This window comes from Silene latifolia, chromosome 6, assembly GCF_048544455.1.
Source record: "Silene latifolia isolate original U9 population chromosome 6, ASM4854445v1, whole genome shotgun sequence".
Lineage (NCBI taxonomy): Eukaryota > Viridiplantae > Streptophyta > Magnoliopsida > Caryophyllales > Caryophyllaceae > Silene > Silene latifolia.
Genome location: NC_133531.1, coordinates 107,280,628 through 107,300,671, shown reverse-complemented (window position 1 = coordinate 107,300,671; position 20,044 = coordinate 107,280,628). Strand labels below are relative to the sequence as shown.

At 38.0% G+C, this 20,044-nt stretch overlaps 1 protein-coding gene and 1 non-coding gene across 3 annotated transcripts; both read left to right on the top strand.

Annotated features, from left to right (window-relative positions):
* The first annotated feature begins 1,602 nt into the window (after positions 1–1,602).
* Positions 1,603–5,327, top strand: LOC141587080 (superoxide dismutase [Fe], chloroplastic-like). 2 transcript variants are annotated; one of them, XM_074408500.1, is made up of 9 exons: positions 1,603–1,917; positions 2,014–2,066; positions 2,577–2,645; positions 3,347–3,535; positions 3,616–3,787; positions 4,193–4,311; positions 4,424–4,474; positions 4,649–4,765; positions 5,027–5,327. In XM_074408500.1, the coding sequence occupies exons 1-8, from the start codon at positions 1,857–1,859 to the stop codon at positions 4,745–4,747; spliced, it is 813 nt and encodes a 270-aa protein (XP_074264601.1). In that variant the 5' UTR covers positions 1,603–1,856; the 3' UTR covers positions 4,748–4,765; positions 5,027–5,327. The 2 variants fall into 2 exon arrangements, with proteins under 2 accessions (XP_074264601.1, XP_074264602.1); XM_074408501.1 differs by having other exon boundaries at positions 1,608–1,917; positions 4,875–5,327.
* A 9,293-nt stretch (positions 5,328–14,620) lies between these two features.
* TRNAN-GUU (transfer RNA asparagine (anticodon GUU)) lies at positions 14,621–14,691 on the top strand. The gene has a single exon. It is a non-coding gene; the product is annotated as a tRNA-Asn (tRNA).
* The last annotated feature ends 5,353 nt before the right edge of the window (positions 14,692–20,044 follow it).

Genomic DNA, 20,044 nt, shown 5'->3' with positions numbered 1-20,044 from the left:
AGATTTAGCAGGAGTAGCAGAACTCGCAGGAATAGGAACAGAAACAGTAGGAGGATCAGAGCAAGGTACAACAATGGCGTCCCCTGTTCTTCCCCCAATTGGCGGAGTAGACCCAGAAACATAACCCCTTAATTCCTGAGGATTAGACTCCCTCATAGGAGTATGAAGTTGTTTTCCAGCTGAAGATTGCTTAGTTTTTGGTAAACTATGCAAAATTACATCATTTACAGTTACTGACTTTCGAAGAGAATATCGACCCGCGGGCGAAATTGAAAGAGAATCATCAAGATTCATACCAATAATGTCACATTCATGCTGAGCTTCCAAAGATCTAGATGATTTTGGCGGTCTTCCCCTCCCTCGAGCCATGGCAGAGCTTGTTGCAGAGCGAAAATGGCGGAATTAGAGAGAATCTTTTCTCTAAAACTAACAAGAGAGAGAAAGCGTTTTTATTATTATTATTATTATTATTATTATTATTATTATTATTATTATTGTTATTATTATTATTGTTATTACTATTATTGTTATTGCTACTATTATTGCTATTATTATTATTATTATTATTATTATTATTATTATTATTATTATTATTATTATTATTATTATTATTATTATTATTATTATTATTATTATTATTATTATTATTATTAATATTATCAGATCAATATTACTCCCTCCTAGTCTCTATTTTCTTCCCTTTGTTTGTGGGCACGGGTATTAAGACGAGGAATAAAATAATAGTAAAAGAGTTGGGTGAGCTTTTGTGGAGTTTGATGATAAGAGAGAGGAATAATTAATTAGAAGTTAAATAAGGAATTGTGGGGCCACAACATTAAGGAAAATAATAAAATATGGGTAAAATAGGTGAGTGGGGTTTGATGATAGGAGAGAGAGATGAATAAAATAAGAGTAATGTTTCCAAAATAAGAAAGAAGAATAAAACCTGAATAATCCGTTTAAGAAAATAGGGAAGAAAATAGTGAATATGAGGGAATATTACTATTACTGTTATTATATTGCAATTATTATAATTAACTTTTTATAATTATTATTGTTGTTGTTTTTGTTGTTGTTTCAGTTCAATTCTGCTCAAATCAGCTTAGTTCAGTTCAACTTTATTCACTTCAGTTCAGTTCAGTTCTATTAAGTTCAGTTTATCTCTAAAAAGACAGAAAGAACAGGGGCTTAGGCTCTGTTTGGCACGATACTTCAGGTAGATTATTTGACCAAAGTAGCTTATATGACCAAAATTTCAGCTACCTGATTTTTTTTTGCAAATGTTTGATAAGTACAAGTTTTCTGAAATAAAATGCTAGCTAGAGTAGTATTTGAGATTTCAGGTACCTGAAATTAATCTTCCAAATTTTACCCATGTCAATCTATAATAATAAATAATTATCATATCTTTTTAGGTTATTTTACCAAAAATTAGATACATTTTCAACTATTTTACCAAACTTTTTTTATATAATCAGTTACCTGTTGAAGTTTCAATTAGTTTTTTAATTTGCATCTACCTTTTTACGAGTACTACTTTTACCAATCGGAGCTTTTGTTTGGTGTTTTGACAAGAGGTTGATATTGAGCGATTATTAGGTTAGCAAAGTTGGCAAACTATTGAGTGTGCAGTACACACGTACTGCAAGAGCACGCTTTGTTGTACTTTCACAAAACAGCAACATCGATCGACATCATGGCGTCATTACTACCCATATCTGGTTCTCGATTCTTCACAAGCATTTTTTGTGAATTGATTTTGTCGAAAAATTTGCAACCAAAATAAATTAAATCAAACATTGAAACCCCATAATTATCTCTCTAACTATCCTTATTCTCTAGAACAGCTCAGAAAAATGTCTGCTGTTGCTGCGACTTGTACCATATCCTTGTCTTCAACCTTCGTTTCTCATCCAGGTTTTACCCTTTTCATCTCTTCCATGAAAAATTTACATTTCAACTTACAAATTTACTTCAAGTTTCTTACTTTTCAATTATCTTCATTGTTTTCAGGCTCTATTTGGGGACCTAAATCTATCCCAGTTACACCTTTGAGATTTAAGGAGGTGGTTTTTTATTTTTTTATTTTTTTTATTTTTTTTTGTTGTTGCTGGTAATTTTCAACTTTTACCTGTATTAAGTAGATAAACCTGTAAGTTTTAATGTCTAAAATAACATGTTCTAGTCTCATAATCAACCTGTATTAAATGAATGCGGAAGCGATAAAAGAGATGGATTACTTACCTCCAGCCATTGCTTGAAATAATTGATCTGTCTTAATGAATAACCCAATTTCTTATGACTTGGCTTCCAAACCCCTTAATCAGAATAAATATGTTTCCTTATATAGACTCTTGCCATCAAAGAGTCAATTGAACAGTTTCCTAAATTGTGAGTGGTAAGTTATGGGAGATGTTGTTGTTGTTGTAAGTTATGGGAGATAATAGTGGAAACAGAATCCAGGTTACGCAACTGCTCCCTCCTTGAAACATAATTGAAACAAATATTCACTTTTAAAATCCTGTTTATTCTGTAACATCAAATTTATTTCTTCCTCTTATTGTGCAATACTGCAGACACATGTAAGAAGAGCTGGAGCTGCTGTAGTAGCCAAGTTTGACTTGAAGCCTCCGCCATATCCATTTGTAAGATTCCAGTTACATTACTTACAGCTTGTTTTTGGTAATATACTTCTTCTATACTCCTGTGGTTTAGATCATTGAAAGGATGCATTCCTGTAAACAAACGGAATCGTTTTTTTCCCTTTTATGATCATTTGGATAGGATTTGTATGGCTCAAGTTACCATATATGGTATGTCGTTTTTTTTTTGGTCTTTTGACCTATGTTAAAAGTGTCCCAAATTTATAGTTAAGAAAAGGAACACCAAGTTATTCTATAGGCAAGCATGACATCTCATTGATAGGAATATGTATCATTGAAGAAAGGAGAAGTGGGTGTAGGGGTGCAGTGGAGTTCTTGATTAGCTTTTATCGCATTTTCGATATGGGTTTACTTAAGCATGTAGTCCATTTTTGTCATAGTATTCTCATATTTTGGTTGAAATCCAGCTGTTTTGCTGGATTTTCTTGGTCAGGCTCTTCATACACATATTTAATAGAATGAAGTTTGATGGAAAGCAATCTTATCGGTCAATATGAACCCGTAGACAAATATCTTATCCCGTAACAAGCTTCATATCATAGATTATGAATGAAGCACAACTGAAGTACAGTTGTTGACTTGTGTTTTGCCAAATGGTATATTTGGTCAAAGCTATCGCAGATTGTTTACCTTAACCAACAAAGGTGCTTTCATATTGAAATATTTTTCTTTTTATTTTATAGGATGCCTTGGAGCCTCACATGAGTAAACAGACTTTTGAGTTCCATTGGGGAAAGCATCATAGAGCATATGTGGATAACCTGAACAAACAAATTGTTGGAACAGAGTTAGATGGGATGTCGCTTGAAGATGTAGTGAGCGTAACATATAATAAAGGTGACATGCTTCCATCTTTCAATAATGCAGCACAGGTATACACAACAATATTCTCTTATTGATACGCTTTCACTGTAAAATTGTCCCTTTTAATATGTTTGCATTTTCTATTTAGGCCTGGAACCACGAGTTCTTTTGGGAGTCCATGAAACCTGGTGGCGGGGGGAAGCCATCTGGAGAACTTTTTGCTCAAATTGAGAAAGATTTTGGTTCTTTTGAAGCATTTGTTACAGAATTCAAGTCTGCTGCTGCCACACAATTTGGTTCTGGTTGGGCATGGCTTGCTTGTGAGTTATTTATATCCAAAACTTACTGGCCGTGAATTAACTTATTAAATCTGCATGGCACTGCCTGTTTTTTTCCTTAAATATATGACATGACATTTTTATTTTTTTGAGTCGTTGGTTTTAGTTTCATTTTTCAAAACATTATTTTGAGGAAAATTCTAAAGCAAAACTGTCGTTAGAATCGTTGCGAGTTGGAATCTTTACGAATTGGTTTCAACATTATACATTTCAATTTCATGATATTAGCATATCTTATGGGATGTATTGAAGGTTTATGAGGTGTCTCAAAATATAAGAACGGCAAATATAAAATGCAAAGAAAAGAGGAATAACAGAGGGAGTACCTACCTTTCTCACAATGTGATTTTTTACTTTTTACAAAGTTTGTTGTATTCTTGACTGCAGACAAAACGGATAAGTTGGATGTGGGTAATGCGGTAAACCCTAAACCATCTGAAGATGACAAAAAGCTTGTGATTGTTAAGACGCCCAATGCTGTAAACCCTCTTGTTTGGGGTTATAATGTGAGTATCATGTATCATTTAAAGGCGTGTTTTATACAGACTTTTCGGTTTTCTCATCCATTATATATACTTTCCTCTTTGATCTATGGTTAATGGTTTGTATATCATGCAGCCTCTTCTGATCATTGATGTTTGGGAGCATGCATATTACTTGGACTACCAGGTAAGGCTGGTTTCTGAAAATCATTACTCTCTCTTGAGAAATCTCGACATTCCTCCAAAAAATATTACGTGAAACAAAAGGGATGAAAGAAAGGAAGAACACAAGTTATAAGCTTACCTCAATAGTCAATAACTTAGTAATTTATTTTCTGCCCTGTTGCTTTTCTTTTGGCAGAATCGAAGGCCTGATTACATCTCAATTTTCATGGAGAGTCTTGTTTCCTGGGATGCAGTTAGTGCGAGATATGAGACTGCCAAGGCACTTGCTGCTTAGGAAAGTTTGAGCAAAACAGTGAGTACTAAATACCAATACGTCATAAATGCAGAATCGATTGAAGGTTTATTTTGATACTGATTACCTGATTATTAAAGAAATAACTTGATACATCATTAATTGACAGGCGTAAATGGTGACCTTCAAAACCTATATTAAGTGGGTGCTATGTGTTATGATCTGGACACGACGATTTCAAATTCATATATTTTTTTCTTGTTTTATTTTTTCATAGTGGTTGTGTCTGAGTTATTTTCTGTTATACTCCGTATCTGACAGGCGTAAATGGTGAAAAGCTTTTGTTTGAGGGTTTTATCAGCAGCTTCAATTTACTGATGAGCCGTAAGTTTCTGTTTGCTGGTTGTGGGTGTAAAAGCTGTACTGTCGCTTGTAACATAGCTTTCAATTTAATAATGTATACCAGTTCAAATAAGACTTCTTACTATTATGTTAAGAAGAATAGCTAAAAGTTGAGAATATTGACGGCTATGGGTTTGCGTAACTTGCTATATCTTGTGCATCTGATCTGAAACCTTGAAAAAGATGATTGGTTGATAACTCCATTGGCTAGAGGTTGATCTATATGGCTTAGTTAGAGGTTTTGAGTTCGATTTCCTCAGAATACAGCCATGTTAAAGCTCAGCCATGTCAAGGAAATTTGTGCCACCCTTGTGGTCCTACACGGCTCGGATCCGAAGACTTGGGTGGTGCATATCAAATCAAAGTTGATTGCTTCCCACGAATGAGTTTGAAAATCTAGTTGAGATTAGCTTGTAAGTCGATGGATATCATTTAGGCGACTTGTTATTGCTTCCGACGAAGCCCAAAATCAGGAGAAGAAACTGAATCAACAAATGTTAGGTCCCAACATGGGTCCTGCTATACGTCGTCTGACAAATTACTAAATATCGTCGACAATTAACGTAAAATTCCAAGTTTGCCCTCCATATCATGACTCCATATCGGTCTCACCAAAATGCAATTTCCGTCTCAAAACAGAAATGAAATTACCGTCTCACTAAAACACAAGTCACCGTCTCACTAAAATATTTAAAACCAAAAAAAAAAAAGTCGGGTTTTGTAATTAACAACATGAACGGGAACGATTTTAACAACGATTTCAACAATGAAGATAGTAACGAGGTTAGTTTACGATTTAGTTTTGTTAAAAATTTATGTTTTATTATCGTTTGAATCCCGAATTAGGATAGATGCCATGAATGTAGACGGAATTATGATAGAATTTGTGACGGATTTATATGAAAAAGCAATTGAAAAAAAAAAAAAATAAAAAAAAATAACACGGAACTGGGCTGAGACGTGGGGATTCTACGTCCCAGGCCCAGTCCAGACGAAGCAGGGGCTCGTCTCCTGATGGGTTTGGACGAAGGATTCCTTCGTCTGGGCTTGGAGTTGGACGAAGGATTCCTTTCTGCGTGCGGCCCAAATGTTTTTTTTTTTTTTTTTTTTTTTTTTTTTTTAGAGTTTCTCGTTACTTTTTTTTTTTTTTTTTTTTTTTTTTTTTTTTTTGTTTCCGACTCGTTTTGTATAAAATAATTAATTTCCGTCTTTGTATTAAAATTTTTTATTTTTTATAATTTCCGACAATTCAAATAATTATAATTAATTTCCGTTATTTCCGACTCGTTGTGTACAATTCAAAAAATAACTTATTACCGTGTTTGTATTAATTTTATATTATTTTATATTTACTTCGACTAGTCCCGTAGCAAATAATTGAATTAATAACTAACTTGTTGAAATGCGTGCGCAGGTGATTAACGATGGAGACGGTGTTGATTACTCAGATCATTTTACGACAACCTTGATTTTTGCATCTAGTCTTGAAGCGTTTAATTGGGCATATGAGATCGGGCTCCGACTCGGGTTTGGTATAAAAAAAGCAAGCAACAAGAAAGTTGGTCGTAACACGAATTTGAGACAACGTTATTTTGTTTGTCGGATGGGTGGAAAAGGTCCCGTAAATAAGGATGCCGATTCTTTAATGAGGGGTAACACCGCTACCGCGTGGTGCAATTGCAAATTTTCAATGAAAGTTGTTGAATTAGAAGAGAATAAGTGGCAGCTTGTGATGAGATCCGGGTTTCATAATCATGGTTTAACGTTGTATTGTGACGGCGACAGATACTTTGCAAAGCTTGATGACGAGGAGTTGGCTTATATCGATGCCCAAGTTAGAGCTCACGTTAGACCGGCAATTATTAGTGCGGGTTTGCATCACGGAACGGAAAAGTCAAGACCTAATCGGCGACAAATCTACAACCGTTCTCAGAAAGTAAGGGCCGAGGAAAGAGAAGGGAGAAACCCAAGACAATGAGATGTTAGCACTTGCGGTTCAAAGATAAGTACGTTCATTATTGGGTCAGCGATCGGAGACCGACGAGCTAACCCACGTGTTCATGTCTCATCCCGAAGCCGTTAAGATGTTTCGATCATACTATTATGTGGTGAGATCGATTCCACGTACAAGACAAATGAATACCGTCTTCCGCTTGTTGAGATGGTTGGAGTCACACCCGTCGGGAAGAGCTTTGTCATCGCATATGCTCTTGTGACGCATGAGTCCGAGGAGAAATATTTGTGGGTCCTACGGAAACTGAAGGCCCTGCTAAATGATGCCGTTCAACCTAATGTTATTGTTCTGCGATTGCGAGGGAGGGTTGTTGAACGCGATTCCCATTGTTTTTCCGGATTCGTCTCACTTGCTATGTCTTTGGCATATATATTCTAACGTGGAGACGAAAGCACTTGATATCACGGGTCAGGATGGTTGGGCTAAGCACGTAACCTTTACTTTGTTTACTGCGGTTGTCGAGGCGGAAACCGAAGAAAAGTTTAATGTTGCGTGGGGCAAATTGGCAAGGGAATGGGCGGGAGTGGCGGCTTATATTGAGAGGCAATGGTTCCCGCACTTGGAAAAATGGGTCAAGTATAGAACGAACAAGATAAGTCATTTTGGGAATACTTCTACATCCCGGGTTGAGTCGGCTCATGCGAATTTGAAGAGATGGTGAATAGCCTTAAATCGGGCGCGATTGATAGCATCGGATTCGGTTTCATTCTTTGATGGAAACGCAACATGTTGAGATCCGACACTTGTTGGAGTTATCTAGAACGAAGCGGTTGACGGGGATTCAGAGATTATTTTCCAGGCTTTCCTATAAAATATCAAAGAATGCCATCATTGAATTGCGTGAAGAATTCGAAAGGGGTGCCAAGATGACGGAAGATGCCTTGATGATCGATTGCGGTTGTGTAAAGGCTACTACACTTGGTTTGTTATGTGCTTGTTCACTTCATCGCATTGCTAGAAACGGATCTCGGGTTCCTGTTGATGTTTTACATGCATTTTGGAGGAAGTTAGAGTACGATGGTTCGGAGGCAATGCCGACTTGTGACGATGATCGATTGGAGGAGTTATTCGATGAAATTCGGAATGCAGATCCGAGTATGAGATCATCCATGTTCGATGCCCTTTACTCTCAGATACATCCGCAAGAGGAGGATGTAAACGAGCCTCGGGTGAACGAGAACCCTAGAGGACGTCCGAGTAGGGGAACTCGTAGAGATCCGTCCGCCGTTGAGCATGCGCGTGCACGGGTTCGAGTACGTACTCCGTCTTCCCAACGTACTCCGTCTAATACCCCCCGTTCTACTCCGACGGTTCCTGTTACTCCGTCGTCTACTCCCCGTTCTACTCCGTCGGTTCGTTTTACTCCATATAGAACCCCCCGGTCCACTCAAACGGGCCCCGGTACACCGTCTACCACTGCTACCACGACTACGGAGAGTTTCGGCACAACGTATTGCGCACCTCTTGAGGTCGACTACACCATTGGTGATTTGAGGTATTTTCCTTATCGTGACTTCCTGCCTTCATTTTTTCACGAGTATGTAGAAGCATGGTTTAATCCTTACGGAGACGGTCATTGTGGTTTTCGAGTTATCTCACATGCTGTTCGGGGTGACCAATCTCATTTCACGATGGCTAGAACAGATTTACTTAGGGAAATTCGTAGTCCCGATTACCGTGATCATTCAAGTAGAGATAAAGAATTCCTTGCCCCGGCACTCTACCAGCACATAAGTCTGATAGTCTTGGGTAATCGATCACGGTGAGAATGCGCTCAAAATATGTAAAGATATCACTTTTCAACCTACGAAACTCCCACATCTTCTCGTTTAGTACTTCATCAGAAACAACCTCATCTGTAACTGCTGGAGTTAGAACATGATCCGGGTTTCCTTGTAAAATTATACAAAGGGTCCCAATTGGAGGTTCTTCAAGCATGTGCCATACAGTGTCACTGGGAACCACTGATTCAAGACGCTCAATTAGAATTGGTAAATTTTGAACAATTAAATCGATTCTTATTTGATAAACTCTGGTTTTTTGAGCATTTGTGAGAACCATTTTGGAATTGGATGTTGTGAGTTAATAATTAGTATTGTAGTGAGTGAAGATGATTTGGATGTTGTGATTGAAATTGACATAGAATGGCCTATTTATAACCTATTAATTATAACGGTTAAATTTGAATTATAACGGTAAAATTTGAATTATAAATTTTGTTTTTGAATTGTAACGGTTAAATTTGAATTATAACGGTAAAATTTGAATTATAACGGCTGTTTTTGAATTGTAACGGTTATTTTGAATTATAACGGTAACATTTGAATTATAACGGCTGTTTTTGAATTGTAACGGTTATTTTGAATTATAACGGTAACATTTGAATTATAACGGCTGTTTTTGAATTGTAACGGTTATTTTGAATTATAACGGTAACATTTGAATTATAACGGTAACATTTGAATTATAACGGCTGTTTTTGAATTGTAACGGTTATTTTGAATTATAACGGTAACATTTGAATTATAACGGTAACATTTGAATTGTAACGGTAACATTTGAATTATAACGGCTATTTTGAATTATAACGGTCACATTTTTCCCTATATAAACATCTACATAATGTTGTAATTTTGCACTCATCTTCAACCTTTTCTATTTTCCAATCATCTTCATCATGGTGGTCGGGATCAATGATGAACGGGTGAGAATTCCCATTAAACCAAGCCTCATACTCTGGCTCCGTCTCACCCGGGAAGCTAACTGGTCTCGATTTACGAGAAAGTTGAACCACGTGATCCCGCCAAAGAATCCCAAAGATGATCGGTCTCCCCAACCCCAACACTAACCTCGTACCCTAAACCCGGCGGGGACGATGCGCGTCAATCTCATAATGGGATTGGGTATGATCGCACATACCCAAACCGTCGTAAACACCGATCAGCCGGTACGGCTCCGCTATGTCCATGAAACGAATACAACCGGTATACAAAGTACGAGGATGATACTCCTCCGACGCGCCCGTACGGATCCCACCTAATGGAAGCACAAGTAAGCCCATCTAACAACCTCCGATACTCCAACAATTTCTCCGCATTTTGAGCGAAAGGACCAACGGATCTCCAAGAACACGACCGAGGCTGAGTAGGGTCAATTGCCGAAGGTGGACCGGGTCCGAACATAGGAAAATACTCATAGATCCACGATTGCAACAAGGTCAAGCAACCACCAATAGTCTTCACACCAAAGACGTGAAGCCACCCCAATGTCGGTACATGAAGGCAAGTACACCGGCTCCCCAAGCGTAGTCGTGTACACCATCAGTATCATACACTAAAGGAAACAAGCGAGGACGTAACCTATCACCCGATTTGTCGACAAAAAGTGTCGACCCCAACACACATGACCAAAAACCCCCGAGCAAAAACAACATCACAATTAGCTCTCGTAGTTTCACAAACCGCATCTACAAATATACCCCACTCTTGTAAATAGGGACCTTCTTAGTAGAGTTTAACGGCAACCTCAACTTCTCTGATGAAATCCCAAAGAAGCCACATACATACATAAGGGGATCCGCCAACATCCCGTCATTACTCTCCACCTTACAACGAGTTAGCACAAAGAACCCGAACGCCTAAGATCTGCGCAACATCGTGAAGGAGTATGGACATCTCCCCAAAAGGCATGTGAAAAATCGTTGGTGTCGGGTTGCCATCTCTCAACAAAAGCGAGAAATAAGGGGCATGTTATAATTCTCGGCCATGGAATCTAATAGGTGAGAAAGACCAAGATCCGTCATAAATAGTCTTAACGGCCGGAGGAGTGGCCAACAACTCAACAACCTCGTCTTACCAAACCGGTGGTAACCGTCAAACCGCGGTCGACCAACCTCATTAGGAGTCGCCCATATGGTGTTGGCAATGTGGCCCCCGAAGCTAGGAATCACGTGGGGAAAGTCGGGACCACCAGAACACGATGATCGATCAACCAAGAGACATCCTTACCCGACTTCTTCTTCGGAGCCACCACACTACTAGAACTACCATCCGACCTCCGCTCGAAACGCCCCTCCTCAGTCCGTCTACGTGGCACCCTACGCACTCGCTCAATACCCGCCTCCTCCTCACCTATCACATCACCAGACCGAACCAGCTCCTCCTCCACCCGCTCATCAGTCCACGAATCGGTACTACCATCTCCAACCTCAGACTCAAACTGGAGCCCCTTTCGAGCTCGAACTTGACGGTCATTTCCTCCACCGGCCATCTATTCAAAAAATAAAACAAAGAATTTATAAATATAAGTTTAAGTAAATTAAAAATTAAAAAAAAAAAACAAAATAACCCGGAACGGGGTTTATTAATAATAATTAATTAATATTTTACGTAAACTAAACGAGACGCAACAAAAACATATTTACAACAACTTGATTACTTAAATTAATAAAACAAAGAATTTATAAATATAAGTTTATGTAAATTAAAAAATAAATAAAAAAACAAAATATCCCCAAAAGAAGTTTATTAGTGATAATTAATTTATATTTTACATCGACAAAACGAGACGGAAAAAATATATATTTACAACGACTTCGCCACGAACGACAATTATTATTAATAATTTATTACTTTATAACGATAACAAAACAAGACGGAACAAAATTTATTTTTTAAAAAAAAAAAAAAAAAAAAAAGTAACGACAATTTCTAAAACAAAAAAAAAAAAAAAAAAAAACACGTGAAAATGGGCCAGACGTGGGGATTCTTCGTCCACCACCAAGCCCAAACGAAAGGAACTTTCGTCCACAGCCCATATCAGACGAGAAAACCTTCCGTCTGGGCCTGGTCTTGGACGAAGAGGTTCCTCGTCCCAGCCCAGAAACCGTGTTTTCCCTTTTTTTTTTTTTTTTTTTTTTTTTTTTTTCAATTAATTGTTTCGATTATTCCGTTTGATTTTCGCGTAACACGACTAAATCCGATTGAAATCAAAGCATCTATCCTAATTCCGTCACAACTTTGGCATCTATCCTAATTCCGTCACACATTTACAAACTAAGCAAAATATTACAAAAAAATTTGAATACTAATCACATACCTTGTTGAATGTTTGAATTCGTGACGGAAATGATGCGATCGATACGTTTTTTTGTTGTTATTTGAGTCGGGTTATTTTTTTTCAAAAATTCGAAAGTGAAAGGAAGTTTTTGAATAAAAAGGAAAATATTAGGGGGAGTGTGAGGGAGGGGCAATTTTGGAAGTTCACTAAAATTGTCGACGATATTTAGTAATTTGTCGACGACCTTTAGCAGCCAGGCCCAACATAGAGACTTACGTTTGGGTGGTGTGTAAAGAAGTTGTAGAAGCAGCCCCCCTGAAGCCAAACAAAGTTTGTTCCCTTTCATCAAGTAGTTTTTAAATCCAGTAGAGGACCTTAGGTAGATCTCGGCCCCCCCCCCCATTTTTTTTTTTTTTTCTCGTACGTATATCAAGATCTGTCACTGTTTACACCCCTGTGGATTGAGGATCTGATACTTGTAATATGTGAGATCAACTAGTTAAACACAAAGAGGACTCAAAATTACTTGTCTTTTGCATATAAACGTGTGGACTGAGAAGCTGATACATGTTAGTGAAATCTCCAACTAATTTAAAACTCAACTTGTTGGGTTTTTGGTACAAATAATATGAAATGCAAAGACACAATATTTTGTTATGTGATTAACTCACAACCCAACTTGTATTATTATTCAAACAATAACAATAATACAATCTGAAAGAAATTGAACTTAGCTGATCCGAAACGACCCTTAATCGAGACGTTGTGTAAGACACTGCCCTAAATCAGTTAGACCCCCACACATGTGCTCCTTGGGTTCCGTGGTCACCGATTCCAGGGTTAACGCCTCCTTCCGCACAATGTTGCACACCAAGGACGGAAGTGGGAACTGTTCTCAATATTGATAGCATTAAAGGGACGATATAGAGAAGGAGATGATTTGTATTTTTCTGTGTATGTAAAACTGAGGAGGAAGAAGATTTATATAGTAGCCAAGAGGCTCCTCCAACAGTCGAAAAGTGAATGCCATTGATTCTGCGATTTAATTGTCATAAATCGTGTAATGAATTTTGTATTGATTGTGGAATAAAATCTCAACAACTATAAAAAAGAATCCGAGGAGAAAATTCGGACCAGTAGCAAAAAGGGACCCCACCACACCGCGCACGAGCCGGACGGCGGCGGTGGCGCGCGCGTGGGGAGACTATAGTCTACCCACTATAGTCTAGTTAACTCTTGTTAACTCTCTTCCATATATAAAAACAACACTCCCCCACTATTCTTCCAATGTGGGATAAGTGTTGTTTTACTTAAGCTTTGGAGCAACCAAAACTCCAACAATCCCCCACTTGGTCCAAACTTAAGAAAACAAAAGAAATATAAGAAAAGCTATAATCAGGTGAACATAGTCTTGAACCTGAAAAAGGATGGAGATGAGAACAGTTCCCTCGAGTAACTTATGGCCCCATGAAAAACCCTGTCTCATGATTGCATTAGAGAATAGCCCACATCTATTCTCATAGGAGGCGGCCAACACTCCACAATCACGTAGGTGAGTCCATCAAGTGTGTACTGCACACACCACTCAAACCGTGAGATATGGAACTCATTAAGGACTACCACCTGTCCAACCTAACCCTGCAGTAAACAAACATGCTAAAAGGGATAAACTGAATAACCTCCTTTATTCATCAAAATAAGAGAATACAAGCAATGCTCGACGATTTCGTTTGACCTCATTGAATCTGGTAATCCAGATTTGGTATCCATCGTAAAAGCACTACGTAGGTGGACTCAATCCCATCTTTTTAGCAGTTTCTGAAACTAGTTTCCTATTTAAGGCCTTTGTCAGTGGATCGGCAATATTACTTTCCGACCTCACATAATCTAAAGAAATAACACCAAACTTGATCAAGTTACAAACAATATTATGCCTTAGGCGTATATGCCTACTCTTGCCATTATAAGCCTTATTCTTGGCTACATGAATGGCAGATTGCGAGTTACAATGTAGCGGCACAGATGGCACGGGCTTTGGCCAAAGAGGAATGTCCGCTACTAAACTTCTCAACCATTCTGCTTCTCGACCAGCCAATTCGAGAGCTATAAATTCCGATTCCATTGTAGATCTCGCAATACATGTTTGCTTGGATGACCTCTAAGATACAGCTGCTCCTGCTAAAGTAAAAACATAACCACTGGTAGAGTGTATATCCTTACTCTCCGAGATCCAGTTAGCATCACAATATCCCTCCAAAACTGGAGGATAACCACAATAAGATAATCCAAACTCATCTGTACCTTTAAGATATTTAAGCAAACGAACTAATGCACTCCAATGATCATGACCGGGATTATGAGTATATCTACTCAATCTCCCAACAGAATATGCAATGTCAGGACGAGATGAACACATAAGATACATGACACTACCAATGATAGCTGGAATAGCTCAGTTGGTTAGAGCGTGTGGCTGTTAACCACAAGGTCGGGGGTTCAAGCCCTCCTAGCGTTTTCAATGGTTTTAGGCCCTATTTTGTCTCTTTTAAAAGCAGGTAAGGCAACTTTGGCTAGACATCCCCAAACTTTCAGAAACCTCAAATTAGGTGGATAACCCTTCTAAATCTCATAAGGTGTCACATCAAGTTTCTTATGAGGTACACGGTTTAAAACATGACAGGTAGATAGGATAGCTTCCCCCCCACATAAAATCAGATAACCCAGAAGATAGTAGCATAGCATTCATCATATCCTTTAATGTTCTATTTTTCCTCTCTGCTACACCATTTTGTTCGGGGGTATACAGGGCTGAAAACTCATGTATAATACCATTTTTCTGACAAAAATCCACCAAAAATTCAGATTTGTATTCTCCACCATGATCAGACCTTACACGTTTAATCTTCCTATCAAGTTGATTTTCAACCTCAGCCTTATAAATAATAAACATATCCTCAGCCTCATTCTTATTCCTTAACAAATAAACCTTAGTATATCTAGAACAATCATCCACAAAGGTTATATAATATCTTTTACCTCCCTTACTTTCACAATTTTTATAATCAGCCAAGTCGGTGTGAATAAGTTCTAACAATTCGGTTTGCCTTTTGGTCACTTCCTTAAAAGGTTTCTTAGAGTGCTTTGCTTCCACGCATATTTAACATTTATCCATGTCATAAGAAATCAAATTAGGCAACAGATTCATTGTTTTCATGCGTTTAATGGATTTAGTGTTAACATGCCCAAGTCTAGAATGCCAAATATCAATGGACTCAACGATATAAGCAGAAGAAGTAGATGCATTCATTTCAACATCAAGAACAAACAGACCACCATTACAAAAACCTTTGCCAACAAATTGACCATTCTTAGACATGACTAACTTATCAGACTCAAAAGTAAGTTTAAGACCAGCCTTATTAAGTAAAGCACCAGAGATTAAATTTCTACGCATATCAGGCACATAGAGCACATTTTCAAGAGCTAAAACTTTGCCAGAAGTGAGTTTCAGGCGCACCTTGCCAATGCCGAGGACTGGAACCTTGCTGGAGTTGCCAACATACACTACCTCTTTCTCATCAACATCTTTGAGCTCCTTGTAAAGATCCTTGTTGGTGCAAATATGGCGTGTAGCTCCTGTGTCAACAATCCATTCCACCAAGCTTCCGACCAGATTAATCTCGGATACCATTGCAGCAATTATATCATCACCCTCACTTGAGCCTTCAACAACATTAGCTTGTGGCTTGTTGTCTTTCTTTTGGAATTTTCCACCATGTGCATTGTTGCGATTCCCTTGATTTTGTTGCCTTTCTTCATAAGCTTTCTTGGCCTTGCACTTGAAAGCGGGATGACCGGGCTTATCACACCACCAGCAATTTCCTGTCATTGTCTTTATTGGTTTATCAGAATTCTGTGATTTGTTGTATTGATCATAGCTCCTGTTGTTTGTACCTGTGTTCCTGTATTCAACAACATTAGCCTTAACGGTGTTAGTAGCATTAGTCCTGGCACGATCCTGGCTCCTTGTGGAATCCTCAATTTTGATATGACCAATCAGCTCCTGCAACTTCATGTCTTTCTTCTTATGCCTCAGATGTTTCTTATACTCATCCCAACCAGGAGAAGGCAATTTCTCAATCAGAACATTAGCCTGCATATACTCGCACAACACCATCCCATCACCAATAATTTCAGAAACCATATTTTCGTACTCATGTATTTGATCCATTATAGGTTTGCTATCGGTAATCTGAAATTTTAACCATCTTGCTACTGCATACTTCTTAGTACCGAAATCATCAGTACCATACTTAGTTTCTAAAGCATCCCAAATCCCTTTAGCAGTCTTAGTTTTGCAGTAGATGTCAAACAAATTATCAACCATATAATGTAACATGACACCTTTAACAGTCTTATTGTCTTTAGCAAATTTAGGATCAGGTTTGACAACTTCAGACGAACTAGACTCTTCAGTAGACTGTGGTTCTTGAAATAACACATAGTCAATCTCATATTGCGAGAAATAAAACAGAATTTTTTCAGAGCATCTCCTATAATTTTTTCCATCTAACGGTTCCATCTTACTAAGGTCAGGGACAATTCTGTGTGGCATTGTGAAATTGTTAACAGGGACATTAGGGGTAACCGAAACAATTTCTCGGTTGACATTAGAATCGTCAGAATTTCCGGATGGGTTTGTCATTGTTTAAAAAGAATAAAACAGTAGACAAAAACAAAGATCAGAGAAGTTCGCTAACTGATTTAGATTGAAAGAAATTGAACTTAGCTGATCCGAAACGACCCTTAATCGAGACGTCGTGTAAGACACTGCCCTAAATTAGTTAGACCCCCACACAGGTGCTCCTTGGGTTCCGTGGTCACCGATTCCAGGGTTAACGCCTCCTTCCGCACAATGTTGCACACCAAGGACAGAAGCGGGAACTGTTCTCAATATTGATAGCATAAAAGGGACGATATAGAGAAGGAGATGATTTGTATTTTTCTGTGTATGTAAAACTGAGGAGGAAGAAGATTTATATAGTATCCAAGAGGCTCCTCCAACAGTCGAAAAGTGAATGCCATTTTTGTGCGATTTAATTGTCATAAATCGTGTAATGAATTTTGTATTTATTGCGGAATAAAATCTCAACAGCTATAAAAAAGAATCCGAGGAGAAAATTCGGACCAGTAGCAAAAAGGGGCCCCACCACACCGCGCACGTGTCACGAGCCGGCCGGACGGCGGCGGCGGCGCGCGCGTGGGGAGACTATAGTCTACCCACTATAGTCTAGTTAACTCTTGTTAACTCTCTTCCATATATAAATACAACACTCCCCCACTATTCTTCCAATGTGGGATAAGTGTTGTTTTACTTAAGCTTTGGAGCAACCAAAACTCCAACACAATCAATCCTCAAACTCTTGGCTACTAGCTAAGATTTTCAACTATGCTTAACTCAGGATATTAAGCATACACTCTTACTTTCCAAAGTTCTAACTTACCGAGTAACATTAAGAGTCTTTAACATCATATAAAATCTAACTCCTAACATTTACATAGTACTAATTACAAAACATCTAAAACATAAATGATAGTAACTTAAAAGATAAGACTTTAACGTAAAGACTATATGTTACTAGCTCATCAATAATGTTGGGGTTACTTTCCTAACAAACCTCCCCTTAAGCCCAACATTACTTTGGACTTGTCAATCATCGAGCGGAGCGATCCAACCTTAACCTGGGAGAACTTCCCCTTCAACTAACCCATCTTCACCACATCTTCAATAAAATGTGAATAAGTTAGTTTTCCCTCTTCTACCTTTGAGAATCACCTTACCATTTAATCTACCCAATGAGATTAAATTTCTACTAATGTTTGGTATGTATCTAATACCACCAAACCTTCTAACTTGGCCATCATGAAGTCTTACCTTCACCTCACTAATCCCCTCAATCTTTGCCTTATCACCATTTAGCAAACTAACCATCTTTCCTTCACATTCTTCATAAGAAGAGAACCGCTCTTTTCTTCCACATATGTGATAGGAAGTTCCCGAATCTAACACCCATCTCTCACTAGGTTCCTTTTCACCATGAACCATTAAGAGCTCACCATCATCAACGACTTCTGTCATAGCTGCAACCCCACTAGTACGAGTCTTTTTCAACTCTTTCAAATCTTCTTTTGCCTTAGGACATACAGTTTGTATATCACCTAACTCACCGCAGTAGAAGCACTTGATGTTGGGATTGTGCTTTTTCCAACTGCCTTTCTTCTTGCCGCGATATTCACCCACAAAAGCTCCTCCATCACTTGAAGAGTCAGCACCTCCTTGGTCCTTGCTTCATCAACTTTTCGGACTCAAGCAAAACCACAACGGTCTCATCTAGGGCCAATGTTGTCTTCCCCACAAGTAAACTAGTAATAACCGTGTTATACTTTTTGGGAAGAGAAGCCAACAACATTATTGCCTTATCTTCTTCTTTAAATGTCTCATCCAAATTCGCCAATTGGGTGATCAAGCCATTGAACTTGCTTGTTTAGATGGTCCCTCAAATCGCCATCATCTACCATCTCGAGCTTGATAAGATCTTTCTTCAAGAATAGTTTGTTAGCCAAGTACTTCGCATTATAAATGCTACATAACTTGGTCCACAAGTCCTTAGGATTTGTCTCCTCTAACACACTATACTTGATTTTGGGTGCAAGCGCTAAACGGATTGTACTAACCGCGCGTAATTTCATGTCCTCCCATTTGAGAACTTGAACATCATCGGGCCTTTTATCTTCAAGAGTCGCATACAACCCCTGTTGTATGAGAACATCCTTTATCATGCTTTGCTATAAAAATTGTTCTTGCCATTGAACAACTCCATCTCAAACTTTGTTCCAAAACTTTTCTCCATCGAGCTGTAGCTCTGATACCACTTGTTGGGGTTTTTAGTACAAATAATATAAAATGGAAAGACACAATATTTTGTTATGGGATTAACCCACAACCCAACTTGTATTATTATTCAAACAATAACAATAATACAATCAGTCTTCCAACACTTAGCTACTAGCAAGATTTCCAACTATGCTTAGCTCGGGATATTAAGCATACACTCTTACTTTCCAACTATGACTAATGACCTCTATTTATAAGGTCGTAAGTCCTAACTTACCTACTAACATTAAGAGTCTTTAATATCATATAAAATCTAACTCCTAACATTTACATACTACTAATTACAAAACATCTAAAACATAAATGGTAGTAACTTAAAACATATGACTCTAACATAAAGACTCTATATGTTATTAGCTCATCAATAATGTTGGGGTTACTTTCCCAACATAACTCAAAACTACTAAACTTTTGGATCAAACTAAAAAACCAAATTCATCGTAGTTATGATAGTTACTCGCGAGTTGGACCAACAGAAGTCAAAGTAGTTAATAACATGGCTACAAAGAGCCGTTGCTCTTCCTCCCAAAGAGTCGTTGGCTCCTATAAATCACATAAGGGAATTTGTGATTATTTCCTTGTAAAAATATTACATAGCTGTTGATGATATTTCCTTCCGTAAATAAGCGATATTTGTTATGTATATATAGATGAATATACACATTGTATCAAACAGAATAAGAAATACAGTCACACGCTTTATGCTTCTATAGTATTACGTTTCATATTATGGTATCAGGCTTAAGGATTTTTCATTAAATCTTTCGCCTCTGTGTCTCGTAAAAACCTTCCTCATGCCGAATTTCGATCAATCCATTATTGAAACCAAAACAAATTCATCATTTTCCATCGTTCCATTCGAAAATCCGGGAAGTAAAATCACCCAGGTTGTCTTTAATGGCGCCAATTA

Excerpts from the sequence above, each read along its gene's own strand:
- LOC141587080 (XM_074408500.1), top strand. The coding sequence starts at position 1,857 with ATGTCTGCTGTTGCTGCGACTTGTACCATATCCTTGTCTTCAACCTTC. Across the intron at positions 1,918-2,013 it reads AACCTTCGTTTCTCATCCAG|GCTCTATTTGGGGACCTAAA; the intron begins GTTTTACCCTTT and ends CATTGTTTTCAG. Across the intron at positions 2,067-2,576 it reads CACCTTTGAGATTTAAGGAG|ACACATGTAAGAAGAGCTGG; the intron begins GTGGTTTTTTAT and ends GCAATACTGCAG.